Consider the following 17,243-nt stretch of genomic DNA (forward strand, 5'->3'; position numbering starts at 1 on the left):
GCTTAATAGGTCAAGTTCTATTTTGTGCAATGTTTTGTGCCTCTTTATGCAATAAGAGGAGGCTTTTGTGGGGAAACATTGAACACTTGGTTACAACAGTTATCAAAGCTGGTTCCTGCACTCAGTCAGTGAAATGGATGGAAAGGTCACTGCTGTTGTTTGGAGCTGTTCTATACTTTCATAACTTGCAGCAAGGTAGAAGTCTTCATTTGAGCTTCCTGGTGGTAATACTTGGCAGACCTAATGACGTTTTTTGAATTATCTTGAAAGAGAGCTGTAAGAAAAAACCTGCTTAATGGGCACGATCCTACATATTTTATTAGGCTGTAATTATGTTCCTTCATGTGAAGTCACGCATTATATCTCCTTGCTCGTTTCTACAAACTAAATGGCACAAAGATTTTCCAAAGTGCATGGTTTTCCACAAAAACATGTGTATATTTAAATCTTGCACACTTCTGTAAATGCCGTATTTAGTTCCTGTAACACTTTCCCAGTCACATTTTATTGATGACGCCTTCCATATTAGTTGTAAAGCAGCATATCCTTAGTTGCCCTGTGCCGTTGCTCAGCGAGTATGTTAGTGTGTACTGGTAATTATACAATGTAAATCCAATCCTTTTTTTTTATCCTGGCATATTACCTGGAGCCTGAAATTCATATTGGGAATTTATAAGCTGCTACAATTATCTAGATTCCCACAGAAGGACGCTTAGGAGTTAAACGTTGCAACCATGTCCCAGACTACTCTTGAGCAACACCATGGGAGAAAGAGGACGTCTTTTATTATTTCTTGTGGGTCATGACCTTTTGACTCTGTCTGCCAATTTCCCTCCTTAGTTTGGTATTAAATTTGTCCAGTGTCTGTCGGGCATACAATTCCTGGAGCCACCATGGCTTTCTTTAATGGAGAAGCTGACTTTTGTTCTCCCCGGAGTTTAGTTTTACTTGGCCAGAAAACAATATGAAGCTGGCAGTATAGCTGAGCTCTGCTGCCACCCATCGCATTCGACAGATAACCAGTCTCAAGCCACTAACTGTAATATAACAGCAGCTTTAAATAGTTTTCAGCCTGTTAGACGTTTCCCAAAAAATTCCATGACATTTATAAATGGCACATGCTATGCGTGCAATGGTGGTAGCAATTCCTTATATTTTTGGTTTTAATCGAAGTAATTAAATTCACCAAGTGCTGTGAGTGGAAAGGAAAAAGAGTTAGGGAGATTCAAGGGTGACTTATTAATTTTCCTACCATTCTCTTTAATATCTTCAAAAACAGTTTAATGATTTATTCCTGTTACTATTTAACTGTGTAAAATTTTCCATCTCAGGCAAGCCATTCAAATCAACTGCATATTGTGGGTGTTGAATGGAATTACTGCTGATGGAAACTATGTGCAGAACCAATGATAACACAGCTGCTGGGCAACATCAGCTGTTTTTTCCATCTTCCAGTGCAAAGCCAAGCTGATTAGCATAGATATCTTGACTAAGTGCTGATGTCACTACTTTCCATTCGAAGTTCATTTTGTCCCAGTTGGAACGTGCAGGTTTTGTTTAAGAATTTGCTGTCTCACACTATAAAGCTCCTGAGGGCTGAGCACTGGATTCTATATAAATTAAGAGTAGTGCACAGCAGGTTGTAATTCATAGGAGTGTCATTTGATCAACAGCTAAGACCATTTTGCTGGATCACAAACCACACCTAGGAGTCTTTTCCTAGACTGAAACCATGCATTTACAAAGCCTTAACTGCAACATTATTTTGATTGCCTGCTTGCCTGACACTGAAGTCTTCACTGATGTTGATGTTCAGGTAAGGAGTTAGCTGATTTTGTGGGTTTTTTTTTAAAAAACAGCTTGAGTGACTATATAGTTTCAATTTATTGTCCATTTCAGGTCATTTTGTAATCCTTATTATTGTTGTTGTCTAGGACGTATTTAACTAGCTTGGTATATACGAGTGTCATTAAGAATGTTTGGCGTTTGGCATTTGACTTGTGGAGCACGTGGTAATTTAGTGTGTGATCGCGTGTGAAACTGATATTGGGGATATCTGGTATTGGTTTCTTAATACTCTCTAAATAGCTAATATGGAATGAAGACCTAATGACATATTATGATCCTCTGTTGCAAAAATTTTCTTTTCCTTCGCTCCACCTCATTTAGTTTATAACTTATTTTGGGGGAAAGAAGATGGAATTGTCTACATAGAATTCACCATCTCCAGGGGGTCTGGGGAAGACTAGGTAACATCTTTTATTTCTGAAATAAAGAGGAAGGATTGCAAGGGGTAGTACAGTAACTGGTGAATGCATTTTCCCAGCTCATTACTTCAGTATCTATAATTGTATTATAATCAGGGAAACAGGTGTATGCTATAAACTCTGTATGGAATAGTTATTGTCAAGGCATTTCAGTAGTAATGAGTGGGGAAGGAGGGAATGGATGAAAAATAAAATCCCAGAATCGTGAATAGCCGAGTGTCTCAATAAACTGAATAGCTGCAAATCATAATTGTTTTTCCAGGAAGTTCTTTTTGTATACTCAAATTGTTGCACTGTGCCAACGCACTGGAAGTTCTAAATGGGAGGCCTCTTTCATAGTGTTTCATATATTCATATAATATATATTATCTCACACACGCACACACACATTCCCCCTCTTTCCCCCCCCCCCCCCCCGCAATTAAAAGAACATAATGTACTTGAGTTAATGAGTGGGTTATTTGAGGGTATCTATTGGTGGAAATTTATGAATGGAGTCCCTAACCTTTTCTAAAATCTAATTATAACTTGAGAGGAAGGTTAATCGTTCACTGACCTAAACTTAATTTAAGATTTAAAAGGAGCCCTGGTTTGCATAAACTTGTTCCTGTTTGAACCCTACTCCAAAATAGTTATCTGATAAATACAATTTCATATGGTGCAGCATTCTGTGAATAAAATGTATATTGGGCATTGTTTTAAATTCTCATTCATACCACTAACGTGGTAAATGATTGTGATACCTTTTTTTGTTGTTTAGTTATTTGTGAAAGAAGCATTTTCCGTTTTGTAAATAACTCAGAAAGTTCCTATGACTAAAATATAAAGTTTTAGATTTGATCCTACTAAGGAAGGTGCAGATAAAATGCGTAATCACCAACGGCCTAGAAAAAGCACACTGTGGTTCTATGGATTCATGGTATACATACCAGATGAACCACTCTATTAATGGAGATTGAGAAGTGGGGCAGCAGTCAGAACATTTCAGATAGTTGCTAACTGGAATTGTAACCTATCAGAGGACATGATGAGTACCGTTCTAGCATGATCATTGAGGAAAGCTTTTTGTGTTATGTAGTCGTTAACGCTTTTACTGTTTTACGCCTAGGATGGTACCGCTTTTATATGAAGGCAAAATAATAACGGACGGTGCTGGGTGAAGGGGTAGGCTTGTCTATGCTGGGTCACTGTGCAGCTTAGCACCAAGAGGCTCCACATGCTGTTGTACTGACTAGATGTTTAATCCTTCCAAGGCTTGAGTTGAGTGAACGATGAAAGCACCCGCATGGTTAGGCCTAAATGCCATACTGAGACCGTGTGAGCAATCATACAGTCAAGGCACAGAAGGAGGCAATTCGGTCCATCGTGTCCGTGCTGGCCGAAAGAGAACTATCCAGCAGTGAAGGGAATGTAACGCATTCTGTTGTATTCGCCCCTATGTTGCTGGTTTTGTGGGCAGATCAAACTCGTTGTTTTGACCTGCTGAGTAGAATGGTCAAGTTTTTTTTTTCCCTGGCAGTTGACTTTCGCTTGAACATACTTTCAGCGTTCAGCCCTACACAGACTTTGTACTGTAGCACAGACACAAAGCTGTAATTTCCGTTTTTAATTTGAATTTGATTTATTAGGACATGCAGGGGAGTTCTCCCCAGTGTCCTGGCCAATATTTATCCCTCAACAAACACCTAAAAACAGTTTATCTGGTCATTATCACATTGCTGTTTGTGGGAGCTTGCTGTGCGCAATTGGCTGCTGTGTTTCCTACATTACAACAGTGACAGCATTTCACAAAGTACTTCATTGGCTGTAAAGCGCTTTGGGACATCCTAAGGTCATGAAAGGCACTGTATAAATGCAATTCTTTCCTTTTACTGTCAGGATGTACAGTGGAACCTCTCTTATCGATGAGAACCTTCATGGGAGACCAGCATCCCATGTTGTAGAGTGCAGCTGTTCAGGGGGAGTGGAGCAGCTTCTTGTATGGCTCCCCTTACACTTTCTTTTTCCAAATCTTTAATTGAGTTTTTCTCAAACTGGCAGAAGATTTGAGAAATGAATGTAGGCAGAACAAAAGGTGTCCAAGAGTACCAGGACAAGTGAGAGAATGGCAGTGGTTAGCAGTTATGGAAAGTGGAGGAGCTTCTTAAATTTTGCTCTCCTTGCACTATTTTTTCGAATCTCTTGACTCTGTCCCTGCAGAGCTGATCATTGTATTCCTCATTCCAAGCTTTATGTCTCCTTCCATTGGGAGAGAAAAAAAATAGCATTTATTGCATGTCAGTGGGCCTTTCTGATAATCGCAAATTCCAATAGTACACTGCCCAAACTGAGTGGGTCTCAAGGAAAACCTTTTTAACTACAAAAGTGGGGCTCACAGAATGTTACCTTTTTTTTTTATTATTGACTCCTGCCTTGTTTTAGATGGGGGAGGGGGGTGAAGCCACCTGACACTTAACACCCTCTTGCAAAAATTCCTCAGGGAGCGGGGTAAGCCTGGGTCGTCTGGTACGCTAATGTCCTGCCTCATATAGAACTTTGTAAACAATTTTACAACACCAAGTTATAGTCCAGCAATTTTATTTTAAATTCACAAGCTTTCGGAGATTTTCTCCTTCCTCAGGCAAATGTTTCAAGATCTCCTTGAAGCCTACGCATTTATACATATTGAACAATAATACATGGTGTTTACAGACTGCCCCTGCAACTGCCCGTTGCCAAGGCAATCACCGTGATTGCCTTGGCAACGGGCAGTTGCAGGGGCAGTCTGTAAACACCATGTATTATTGTTCAATATGTATAAATGCGTAGGCTTCAAGGAGATCTTGAAACATTTGCCTGAGGAAGGAGAAAATCTCCGAAAGCTTGTGAATTTAAAATAAAATTGCTGGACTATAACTTGGTGTTGTAAAATTGTTTACAATTGTCAACCCCAGTCCATCACCGGCATCTCCACATCATATAGAACTGACACTGTCTTCAAATGAGGCGTCATGCATTCCTCCATAGGGATATCGCCTGAATGGACTTTGTTCCCTGCTTCTACTGCAAACTGATGCCGGCAGCAAATGGTCAGTGGCGTCTGGTGTCGGAGCTTTGTTTGTTCTGCCTTCAGGTGTACTGAGCTCTCACATGGTCTGTGGCCAGATAGATAAAGTCTTGAATGTGACTTCAGACCAGCTATGCGCACACAATTCCTGCACACATGCCTCAGAATCCACTCTGCAGTATTAAATGGGACAAATTTGGAACGTGGACAACCGTTTGTTGTTGTGGTAAAGCTTCCTCTGGAAGGTGTTGTGCTGTATGATTGAGTTATAAAACACTTGTGCAGAATATTGCTATTGCAACCTATATGATTCAGGAAATTCACTGACATGATTTTCTGTTCCTTTATTTAACTACTAATTTGAAAAAGTGGTCTAAACTTAGACTCTGAGCAGGAGTAGAAAATTCCATTCACCAATTAGCCTGGGAGTCAATTTGCTGTTTTGATGTCCATTTTGATTTCTCTCTTTCTCTCCCCACCCCCAAATCCCCTTTTTTTAAAAAAACACTTCTGTTTTGAGAACTTGGAATGAATTTAGCCATAAATCACTGCTACTGATTTCATTCAATAATCAAAAAAAAAATCTAAAATTTGAGAGTTAAATGTAGATGGAGATGATTTTGACTGCCTTGTGGAAAGTGGTTCTTGAGCTGCAGTGGTACCAAAGACTACTGTCACACTGAGGAAGGCAACTGGTCAACGGTGTATGTGCGTAGTGCCTAATGTAGGATGTAAGGCTAGATGTGTTGGGAGCTTTCACTTGATTATTGGGGCAGGGGGTGGGAAGAGGTTCATTGCATAGCCCTTAGTTTTTGAGTTGGGTAGCATCCATGATGGAATACAGTTATCCATTAACTGAAATGATTGGGCATAATAGGTAAAATGCCTTTTCACATGCTAACTTTTCTTGCATTGCTATAGTTTTGTACTAAAATTTAAAAAAAAAAATTTTTAAACAAAATATGGACAAATTCAAGGTGCAAATTACAAATCATGTCAGAAGGAAGTTTCAATTTGGATTGAGTCCACTCCAATTGCAGGAGAGTAGTAAAGGAATGAAATCTGACTTGGCAGCATTCATAAGTAGTTTTATATCTAATGTTTTACTGCTCTGTGTGAAAATGATTTAGAATTGGAGATAAGAGGAATCTAGTACCTTGAAATGTGACTATATCTAGCAGGGTTTAACGTTTATTGAGATGTGTTTTAGGCATTTTTTTTTAAAAGAGGTATTTGAACATTAGGCTTGGCACCAGTTTCTCATGAATAGCGTTTTCTGTAGATGTGGCTAGGGAACAGAGCCACAAACTCCATTCCGTAGCCACCGATTCCACCCACCCCTTGGCCACTGTCTCAGGCTGAACCAGATTGTTTGCAACCTCGGCATTCTGTTTGACCCTGCATCCTCTCCATCACAAAGACCACCTACTTCTACCACTAACATTGCCCGCTTCCATCCCTGCCTCAGTCTATCTGTTGCTGAAGCCCTCATCCATGCTTTTGTTAGCTCCAGACATGTCCTGACTGGACTCCTATATTGCACCCTCCATAAACTTGAGCTCATCCAAAACTCTGCCCGTATCCCAACTAGCACCAAGTCCCGTTCACCCATCACCCCTGTGCTCGGTGACCTACATTGGCTTCCGATCCAACAACACCTCGATTTTTAAAAAAAAAATTGTTATCCTTGTATTTAAATCCCTTCATGGCTTTGCCCCTCCCTAGCTCTGTAACCTGCTCCAACCCTCTGAGAACTCTGCACTCCTCCAACTCTGAACTCTTGCATATCCCCCACTTCTTTCGCTCCACCATTGGTGGCCGTGCCTTCATCCATCTGGCCCTAAGCTCTGTAATTCTCTACCTAAACTCTCCACCTCTCTCCTCCTTTTAAGACACTCCTTAAAACCTACTTTGACCAAGCTTTTAGTCACCTGTCCTAATATCTCATTTGGTTCAGCGCCATTTTTGTCTGATCACACTCCTGTGAAGCACCATGGGAAGTTTTACTATGTTAAAGGCGCTATATAAATGCAAGTTGTTTTCGTGTACAGAGTACTGAACAGACTGGGGGTGGGGGGGTGTGTGGAGGGCACATGAGGTTCTGTCTATACATGATTAGGAGGGATTGTTGGCAGTGTTACTGTTAGAAAGGTCATTCTGTTTACCTATGAATATAGGTAATTTTTTTTTAAACATTAACATCCACCAACAGGGCATGACCATGCTAAACCAGACGGTTGCTATGCTTGACTCAGCATGACTTTGGGTCAGCATTGAAATGGAGCACTTTTAAGTGCACTTGCAGCTGATGGTTCAAGGATTACTACTGAGTTGTACTTGATTGGGTTTACTTACTGCAATCTTCCTAAATATGTTTTTCTTGGAGAGCATGCACATGAGATTGCATAACTAGCCATTGCTTCTGCACTTAACTGTGAACTGTTTGAAGGTAATGTAGTAAGAGCGTCATAAGTAAAGTGAGCTGGGATGGCTCAAAAGAGCTCCACAGTGAAAATAGAAACAAATGATTGAAAGCTAAGCTGCCACTCACTCTTCTATATTCCACCAATGCCACTGAGTTTCCCCAATCGCTGGTCTCTCACAGCTGCCTGCAAGCCAGATGTAAACCTGCTGGAACTCACCAAGACATGCAGCCCTGAAGACCATCCCAGCAGTTTTACATTTTGGTTTACAGCCAGACGTGTGAGACCCGCACTCAGGAGAACGTGGCAGCTCTGCCGTGGGTGTTGTGTGTAAAAGTGCCGTTAATGAGGCATTATACTATGTGTAATTAGTATTGGTATGTATCAGAAACTGGTCGCGGTCACTTCTTGTATTTTGCTTTTAGATGTGGAGGATGTCCTACATCTACCAGAAACTGTCTTCACTTATTACTAAACAATCTGTGGGAACTAAATGTGTCCAGTTGCCTGTTCATGCAAAGTCATATGGTTTCCTTTTTCAAGGCAGATATGAGTTTGATTTCATTTGTTAAGATGAAATGCAGCAGCTTTTACTTTTGGAATGATTTGAAAGATCCGCTGCTTGTATATCACGTGCACAATGTTAAATGTGACGAAGTTGCTCACAAACTAAGCTGGGTTTTTTAAACAGTGCAATGCGATTGCTAGAATGTCTTTATGGGAAACGTAAACTGAAACTATTTGAACAATAAAAGTGATGTGTACCCTGCATTGAGAAGTAGTAATAAACTCTTACCATGTGATTGGGCTAAGGTGTTTCCATTCAAAAATCCTGAAGATGCAACCTTCTTGTCCATAGGTCCATTATGCATGTTTAAACATTTTTTTTTCAATTCATGAGACATCAAGTTGACTGTGATACATTATGGGCAAATGCTATTGTCTTGTAATTCCCGATAAAGTGTGCATCAGTAACTGTAAATGGACTTGACCTAGTTTGTGTCAATTATTGACTCTTTAATTGAAGTGCTCATGTTAAGGATCAATCTTGCCAGCTCTTTGACTTGAAAAAGGAAGAAAAGCCTGGAGGACTTTATACAGGGAGAGGCTGAAATGGAGGTGGTGGAATGAGATCATCTACTTACAATAGTCCAATCCAGAGAAGTCCAAACACACAAAACAATGTAACCACTTGGGGCACTCTCATCTCCCAGTCAATTAGCTTGGTTTCCCCTGTTCTGCCCCCACATTATGGCTAGTAGCAGTCCGAAGGCGTGACCTTGTTTGTTTCCAGTGGAACCTTTCATGATGCTGCCTTTTGGACATCATTGAGCAACCTTGGAGGGAGAGAGATCTGATCTTGTGCCTCCCTGCAACTCAGAAAATCAGAGGAAGTCTCTAAAGTGGGGTGTACTTTGACTAGCGAACTTTCTCCTTCTCCCCTTTTGACCTACAGATTTCTGTGATGGTAAAGTGGTGGAGGACTATGCCTCAAATCAAATCTATTAAACCTATTCTGGAACTAATGGCTTGGAATTTAAAAATTGTTACTGTATTAAATCTCTCCACAGGATGACTTTGAGACACTATTCAGAGCCTATGACAAGGATGTGACTTTTCAGTTTTTTAAGAGCTTCAGACGTGTGCGGATCAACTTCAGCAACCCCATCGCAGCAACTGAGGCCAGAATTCAACTTCATGAAACTGAGTTTAATGGGAAGAAAATGAAACTATACTTCGCACAGGTATTAATTTCTACTATTGTAATTTTAAAGCAAGTATCTTTTTTTAAAAAATCTAATTACTTAAAATGTATTGAAGAACCCCAAAACTGTTTTATGCTTTCATTAGGCCTTATCCTGAATTAAGTAATACTGAAAAAACTATTTAACATTAAATTTGCAAGTTCATTGAGGCTGCAGGATGACTTTTATGGGAGAATAGCACTCTGATGCTATACACAGTGCTATTCTGAGGTTGGGTATGTTTGGACCCAGAATAGAGGAAGCTCTGGGATTCTTGGACACTGGTACTTAGTGTTTCCAGTCCTGAGCAAGTTCAGTCCAGAATGGCTAGATACCAGTTCAAAGCTGGCCTGACATGAAGTGTGCTGGTTGCATCTAATTTTCTGTGGTCAGCTCATTAGCGCAATTATTCATAGCTCCATGTGTATTTTTGGCCTTGTGGAGGGCAACCAAATCTATTGGGAGCAGTGCCGACTAGAAAATTGTGAATTCAGGTGAAATTTAAAGGGATGAAGATGCTTAAAGGGAAGTGGCAGCTTAAAGGGGCAAAAATGTTGAACCCTTGAAAAGGCTTAAAAGGCATTTCAACCCATTGGCAGCCTTCACCACAGCTGAAATGAAAGGAGGGGGTGGGGGGGGAAGAGAATGGATGGACAAAAGTGAAGTGAAATGGGGGAAAGAATGGACAGTCAAAAGTGAAGTGAAATGTAAACTAATGTGAAGGCATGACATGATTGTACTGTATGAGGAAAGTGGCCAGGTGATAGCAGATCTGAGGCTGCAGCTGATCATTTAATGTCACTGACTGTGCCATACCTATGGTGTATGGTAGCTGCATGTGTTCTTGCAGCAGATGGCACAGATCTGACCTGGAACCAGTAAAACTAGCTCCCTACAGTTGCCATGTAGGCGTGCCAGGGCCTACAGATATGGTTGACAGCATAAAGCAGGTGAGGCCAATTACTGTTGATTTACCTTATCATCCAGTACCACTTGAAAGCATGACCTTGTATGGGGTGCTTCTGAGAAACCATACAGCCTTCTGGTTATATCACATTCGTACCATCAAGTCAGTGTCATTTGCCATCTGCAACCTTATTGTGGATAATTGCAGTCATATCCAAGCTTTGAAACCTGGTTCAGGGGTGTTGACACATAATGCATAAAACGGGTGAAGATCCCACGTGACTCATCTCAACCCATTTAACAACCCATAATTCCCACTTTATGTCTGAAAATTAAATATTACTAATCAGAAAATATACTCTTGGGTGTCTGAAATAGAAAAGTGTTCCGTTCTTTAGCACTATTTAACTCTGAGCACAAAATTTGCAGACCGATTTTATACCAAAATATACCTTTTTAAAAAAAACTTGCAGCATTTTTAAATGAATTATGTTTTTTTTTCAGATCCAGAATAAATCTTTCAGTAAAGGTAGCCCACACCTGGCTCCACCCCATCCAGAAAAGCAGTTTCTCATTTCTCCACCAGCATCTCCTCCTGTCGGCTGGAAGCAAGCAGAAGATGCCACTCCGGTTATAAACTATGACCTGTTGTATGCAATTTCTAAGCTGGGCCCAGGTAATCATAACACATTTTTGTTCATACTTCAATATGACGTAACACTTTAATTGTTCCTTCCTCTTTTCCCCCACCCCCTGCATTTTTCTCTTGCAATATTGCAACTTAGTTCAAACTTTTGTGCAAGCACATTAATACTCTCTAAATGGTGAATTTTTTTGTAGTAAATTGCAGTGTTTTTATTAAATTTACTCATTTATAGCTTGCATTTTTTTTTTTGCATTTGTTTTCATTAACTTGTGTGAAAAGTGCAAATGCAGGGCTTCTCTATAGTACCAGTTTCCTGTATTTTGTGCCTAGAGGGAAGATGAGTTGTTTTTGTCCCAGTGGAACATTCCTACAAAGTGGGTTGGCTGAAATGCTTTGAAATATGACTGGGGTTGATGGGGAAGAGATATTTAAACGGCTGCTGTTGTTTAACTCCCAGAGGCTGGATACTGAATGGTGCTGGTCAGGGAACAGATCACTAGTTAGGGAGTGAGCTGGGGGGGAGGGAGTTATGATGAAAAAGAGGACTTCTGTAAGGAGAGGAAGAAAAGAGAACTAAAATGGAAGAAATATATTGAGGCTGTAGTGACTGTTGAACCATAAGGAATATTATTTTTAAACTACTGAACTAAGATGAATGGAGTAAGTACCATAGTGCAGGACCCAGCAAGATTGAAAAGGGTAGGATGGAAGACCAGTTAAATCAAGCAATAGTTATTAGGTACCACCAGTTTGAGATTTAAAAGCCTGTAGTTTGTAAGAGGAAAGAAGGGCTGAGGATAATGAGTTCTCCATTTTTGAATTCTTAGAAAGAATGACTTGGTAAGATGATCTAATGAGCCCTGGTCAACGCATTGGTGTGTAGGTGGAACGATGTATAATAAATCTTAACATATCAAATGTAAGGAGGTAAATCTTTTGTTGCTAAGATCCACTTTCTTTTATATTCTGTATAGGGGAGAAATATGAATTGCACGCTGGGACAGCCACCACCCCCAGCGTTGTTGTTCATGTCTGTGAAAGTGACCCAGAGCTGGAGCAAGAGCAAGAGGAGGAGGAAGGGAAGAATCGACCTAAACCAAAAATTATTCAAACAAGACGGCCAGACTATACTGCCAGCCATTCTAAGTGAAAGTGAACTTGTCCACTTTTTTTTTGCAAGTTTGACTCCTCGTGCAGAGAGCGACAGCACTGCTGAGTTATAACGGGGATACTGGTCGGCAGTTTCACTAGTGCTAATGATTGAGTTTCCAAATACATCACTGTATGTGTACTGATAGGCAGAAAGAATGTGGGAAGTTTGTACTGTATAAATTTTTTTGCGTTGTTTTCTGCTGCAAGCCTGTACATAAAACTGTAAAGGTATTTAAATGAGGACAGCCAGATCAGCTGACTGAGCAGCAGCGTGATGGTGCACAAGAAAATGTAGCAGCAGTGTTTGGCACTGAACAATTTTTGTTAGTTGTTTATTTTACCATTTTTGGTGTCTTCGAGTGTTTGGAATGTCTCGTTTCCTCACTGTTTTACTTCATTTGCATATTGTTGCAAAATTGCAATTAATCATGTGGTGTTTAGAGTGGCCTGCTACTATATTTAGAATAGTCCTTTCCAGCAGTGCCAGCTTGTATGAAATTTTGACATATTCGAGACTTAAGCAGGGGAAGCGAATTTAATTGCAAACAGTAGCTCTTGCGCATGTTAATTCAACCACTTATCAGGTTCAGTTTGATTTTTTTTACTTTGAAACTTTTATCAGTACAGCCGTGTACTGTAAAGCATTATCTTTTATCAAAGTGCATCACAAAGGGTGTGTTGATAGTTGACACGGCCTCTCATGCGCTTTATCTTTCTACATATCTTCTGCAATGTAGCTACCTATCCCCGTGCACTAAAACTAACCGCATGTACTAAAATGCAGGATTCATTGTGTGGAAATTTTAAAAATTCATTATCCCGGTGCATATATATTTTTTAAAAAAACAATTAACTGACAGAAGTCACATGAGCTGTTTGACAATGTGCTTCACGATGAATCATGCATGACCAATCCCACTTTAGTTTGTCCTTTTTAATTTTAATGTCAGAGCTGGACTTCGATGCTCAAGGCCATTGCATTTTGTTTTCTCTGACTAGTTTACTTGCACAATGAAGCTGTGTGCTACCACAACTAGTAATGTTGCTGATTATTGGAATGGTTATTGCACTTCATAATCCAGAATGAGGGCCAGCTCTCGGAGGCATTTATTGTATGGAATGGAATTCAAACCAAACAGTTGTGTGAATGTAGTCCTCTTTTCTTTTTTGTTTTCTTCCCCCAAACCTATCTACCTACCAATTTTACTTTTGAACTGGACAGCAGGCCGGAATAAAAGGGGACTAAGTCATATGGCTTTATATACAAGGGTTAAGAAGGGAAAACTTCATCACACAATCAAAGGTACAAGACCAGTTATTTGAGAAGGGAAATCAGCAGGAGTAAGACTGATTGACAGTGGCTTATTGTACTCACAATCCTAATCCGAATCCATATGTACCACTACACTTCAATATTTTGTCCTGGCCTGAAATATTGGTCACTTGAGTTACCCATAGATTATTTATGTTAATGTGACTACCTTGAGTAAATGTGGAAAGTACTAAATTACTGATTTGTGATGTATCGTCACAATATACTCATCCTGTGTACAATGTTAGAACCTTTCAAGCTGTTTCTCTAGAAGTGTAATATCAGTAAAGTATTAAATTATTGAACTGTCTGCTGTACATATTGTTCATATTTGTACAGATTGGAATAATTGGGCAGATGTGGGATGTTTACAAATAAATACATTTGCTTTAAATGCCTTGTTAGTTTTGTATGGATGTAGCACTTCCCTTATAAAATGAAATTACGTAACGCTGTTGAACACTTTATCGAATCCTTGGCCGGTCCTTATCAGGACGGTTATTAAGAAAGTGACCTATCTTTTTAAGCTCTAAGCTGCTTGCCCATGTTAATGCCTCAGGCAGAACCAAAGTCAGAATTGGTTTTAAAGGTAGGTATGTACTGCAACGTGTCTATAAATTTATTGAAATCACTGCCTGTGGACCAGTGAATCGCATTAGCTGAACTTTGCTGCTTTTTGTACTATTTTTTTCACTCAACTTTTCAATTATTACATGTTCTATTAAAAAAAAAAGTTGCTTTTGGTGTCCTACTAAATTTTGATTTTTATCTCCTCAAAACTCATCAAGTTGTAGTTGAGAAAAGTAAATTTAACAGTAGAAAGAAATCTTAAGATATTGTGTATAGTTATTGTGGAAAAACAGAAAATTCTGTCACCCACCCACCACTGCCCCCTTGGAATCTGCCACTGGATCAATAATCACCATCCCTCTCTACATTTCCCTCCCAAAATGTCTATTCGCTCTTAAGGCCTTTGTCATCCACAACTTTATTGTGAATGATTGCATTTGATGGAAACTTAGTTCATGGATGGTGATGCCTTGCCCCTTTACTGAAGCCTCCCTGATTGGCTAGATTTTCTACCACCTGCCTTGCCAAAACCACAGCAGTAGTGGCGTGGCCCTTATCATGAAATCACACCTTGGATTCTCCCCCTACTTCTCCTCTTTTGAGAACTTCATCTTGTTCTACCCCTCCTTTAAAATCTTAATTTCTACCACCCTGAGTTTCAGCCTCTGTACTAAGAGATTCCTTGTTCTCGGTGATTTGAATCTGTCTCAACTCAACTTGTCCTGTTTCCCCTGGATTCACTGCCTGCCTCTATTCCCTTAACCCGTCCCTCCATATAAACTCTCCTGCCGTATTCAGACACCCCCTTCAACCTTGCCAGCTCGCATGGTCTCGATCATAGATAAGGTAATCTATGACCACTTCCTTGTATCCCTTACCACCTACATCCTACTTCCTTCTGGGTCTGCCTCTGGAAAAAATTCTCCCACAAGTCGCTTACAGCTGCACTTTCAAACTGCCAACTGTCTAGCCCGCAGCTGTCGATCTGCTCAACCACTCCCTCTCCTTCACCCTTGATGCCCTTGACCTAAATAAAACCATTATTCTCTCCCATCCTGGTTGTTCCCACTCCCCAGTATGGCCCCATCTTCATATTGTCAAGTCCAAGAGGCACAGACTTGAGCGTATCTATCACCATATCTGTATGGACCACATCAAGCACTATCAGTCCTTGCTCCTCTTCCAAAACCATTCACTACTACAGGATCATCCTGGAGAGCAAAGGTAACCACTGGCTTCTTTTATCCACTACCAAACAATCTCTTTAAATCCATCTCCTCTGCCCTTATCTCTAACAATAAATGCATAGACTTCTTTGTTGCTAAAATTGAGACCATCTTTTCAGTTGCCTCTGCTGCATCTCTCTCTTACCCACCAAGGCTTCCCTAGCCCTGAACTGTGTCTTTTCTCCAGCTTCTCTCCTCTCTTCCCCCTTGTTCCCTCTCTGATCTTATCTTATGGATAAGACCTACCTTCTGCTCTCGATCCCATTACCATTAAACTGCTGGCCACTTCCTTTCCTGGCAACCGTGCTATGTAATTAAGGGGAAGAAGAGGAGTTTGTGAGGAGACAAGTGCATTTTGGTCATACCCAGGATTTACATTCAAAGACCACACCACATGTACCTGAGGCATGACTAAGGAAACCTGTCTTTGCTGCCTCTGCTTTCCAAGAAAAGCTGCCACATAGTTGTAGCAGCTGTTGTGCAATGACCTGCAGACCACATCTAGATCAAGGTAAAATCCTCTTATAAAAATAAATGTTACTGCAGCGAAACACGTTTGTGCTAATGGATCTCTCCAAGTTACCTCAAGATACACCTGCCACATCAGGCAATCTACAGTGCACACATGGATCAAGTGAGTGACAAATGTTACATTTGGAAGAGGCAACACCTTCATCACCAGTAGAAAGTGACATCAGCTGTACAGGGTGCACAGCTTTCACTGGTTAGCAGAGTTAGGAACATAGGAATTGCTAGACAAAAAAAAGACCAAGGTGCAGAGTTCTCTCAAGTGTCGTACTTAATTTCCATTGTGGCTCTTCATTATCAACCCATGGTCTTCAGGAACAGAATCAGTTTGCACTCAATTACTGTTCAAGTATTATCTGATCATTCCTACATGTTAGTGGCTATTATCCAAGAAGTAGCTGTAATCACTTCATAGAGTAGCATTCCACAGTACCTGCATTATTTGAAGACCAATGGTTCCCAAAGCTCTCCACCACTGGGATTTTCCTTGCGTCCTGCCTAAGTCTGTTGTAGACTAATTGATTGCGATAGATTGCTATGATTCGTCAACAACTCAATCATGCGACTACTAGGATTGTAGGAGGTGTACTAGATAAACCTTGGTTTTTTTTTGTCTGGCAATTCCTATGTTCCGAAGAAACATTCTGTGGGTGGCTCTTAGGACAATCCTCTGCATCCATGGTGGCTGATCTCCCTGAGAAACCCCTGAACAATAAAGGAGCGTCGTGCCCTGATGCGTCAGCATTTATTTGCTGTTCCTTGGCTGCCAACTCCATCTTCAAGAGAACTGTGCCATGTAGCTTGGGCACAGTGAAACTATTAAAGAACAATGGTATGCATAATGTATTTTTCAAAGTATGTGTGCCCAGTGTATTTTTCAGCAGTGGGAGGCATTATTGTTGAGCATCTTTTAAACCGTGATTTGCTTTTTTTTAAAAAAACATGATAGAGTTGCCAACTCTGGTTGAACATATTCCTGGAGGTTTCATCACACGACCTCAACCGCCCCATCCAATCAAACAGTCGCCTTCCCTTGTCTCCAATACTTTTAGAATTAATAAACAAAAGTGTTCAAGGAAAATAAAAATGACATTGCCCCAATGATTCTTCTCCCGGGTTACTCGCAGCAGTGTCCTGGAGATTAACATATCATTTCTGGAGACTCCAGGACAATCGCGGAGGGTTGGCAACCCTACCGAGCGATGTTGTTCATCTCTCGAGAGTCAAACAGCACATCACTTGCAGCTTGCCCATCGTGTGGCTGCACACTCTGCAAAGGTGCAGAAAGGCGAGCTTCATTTTCCCAATGTGAAATTTGGGCTGTTGTGCAGTCAAGTCACGAGATGACGAGGAACAGCAATTTGTCAAGGAATGCCTCCCGCTAATGGTTAGCGGAAGTAATTGTGGGAAGCTTGATTGCAC

General features: G+C 40.5%; 1 protein-coding gene across 2 annotated transcripts in view; it reads left to right on the forward strand.

Annotated features, from left to right (window-relative positions):
- Positions 1–13,891, forward strand: part of LOC137327431 (calcipressin-1-like) — a 64,606-nt gene extending 50,715 nt beyond the window's left edge. The window contains exons 1-4 of one of the 2 annotated variants that reach the window (XM_067993237.1): positions 1,522–1,816; positions 9,308–9,481; positions 10,892–11,063; positions 12,008–13,891. In XM_067993237.1, the coding sequence (XP_067849338.1) occupies positions 1,733–1,816; positions 9,308–9,481; positions 10,892–11,063; positions 12,008–12,183 (606 nt within the window). In that variant the 5' untranslated portion in view covers positions 1,522–1,732 and the 3' untranslated portion in view covers positions 12,184–13,891. Of the gene's footprint in view, positions 1–1,521; positions 1,817–9,307; positions 9,482–10,891; positions 11,064–12,007 lie in introns of those variants that run through there. The other variant, XM_067993236.1, reaches the window with a different exon arrangement.
- The last annotated feature ends 3,352 nt before the right edge of the window (positions 13,892–17,243 follow it).

The sequence above is a fragment of the Heptranchias perlo genome, chromosome 11 (assembly GCF_035084215.1).
Source record: "Heptranchias perlo isolate sHepPer1 chromosome 11, sHepPer1.hap1, whole genome shotgun sequence".
NCBI lineage: Eukaryota > Metazoa > Chordata > Chondrichthyes > Hexanchiformes > Hexanchidae > Heptranchias > Heptranchias perlo.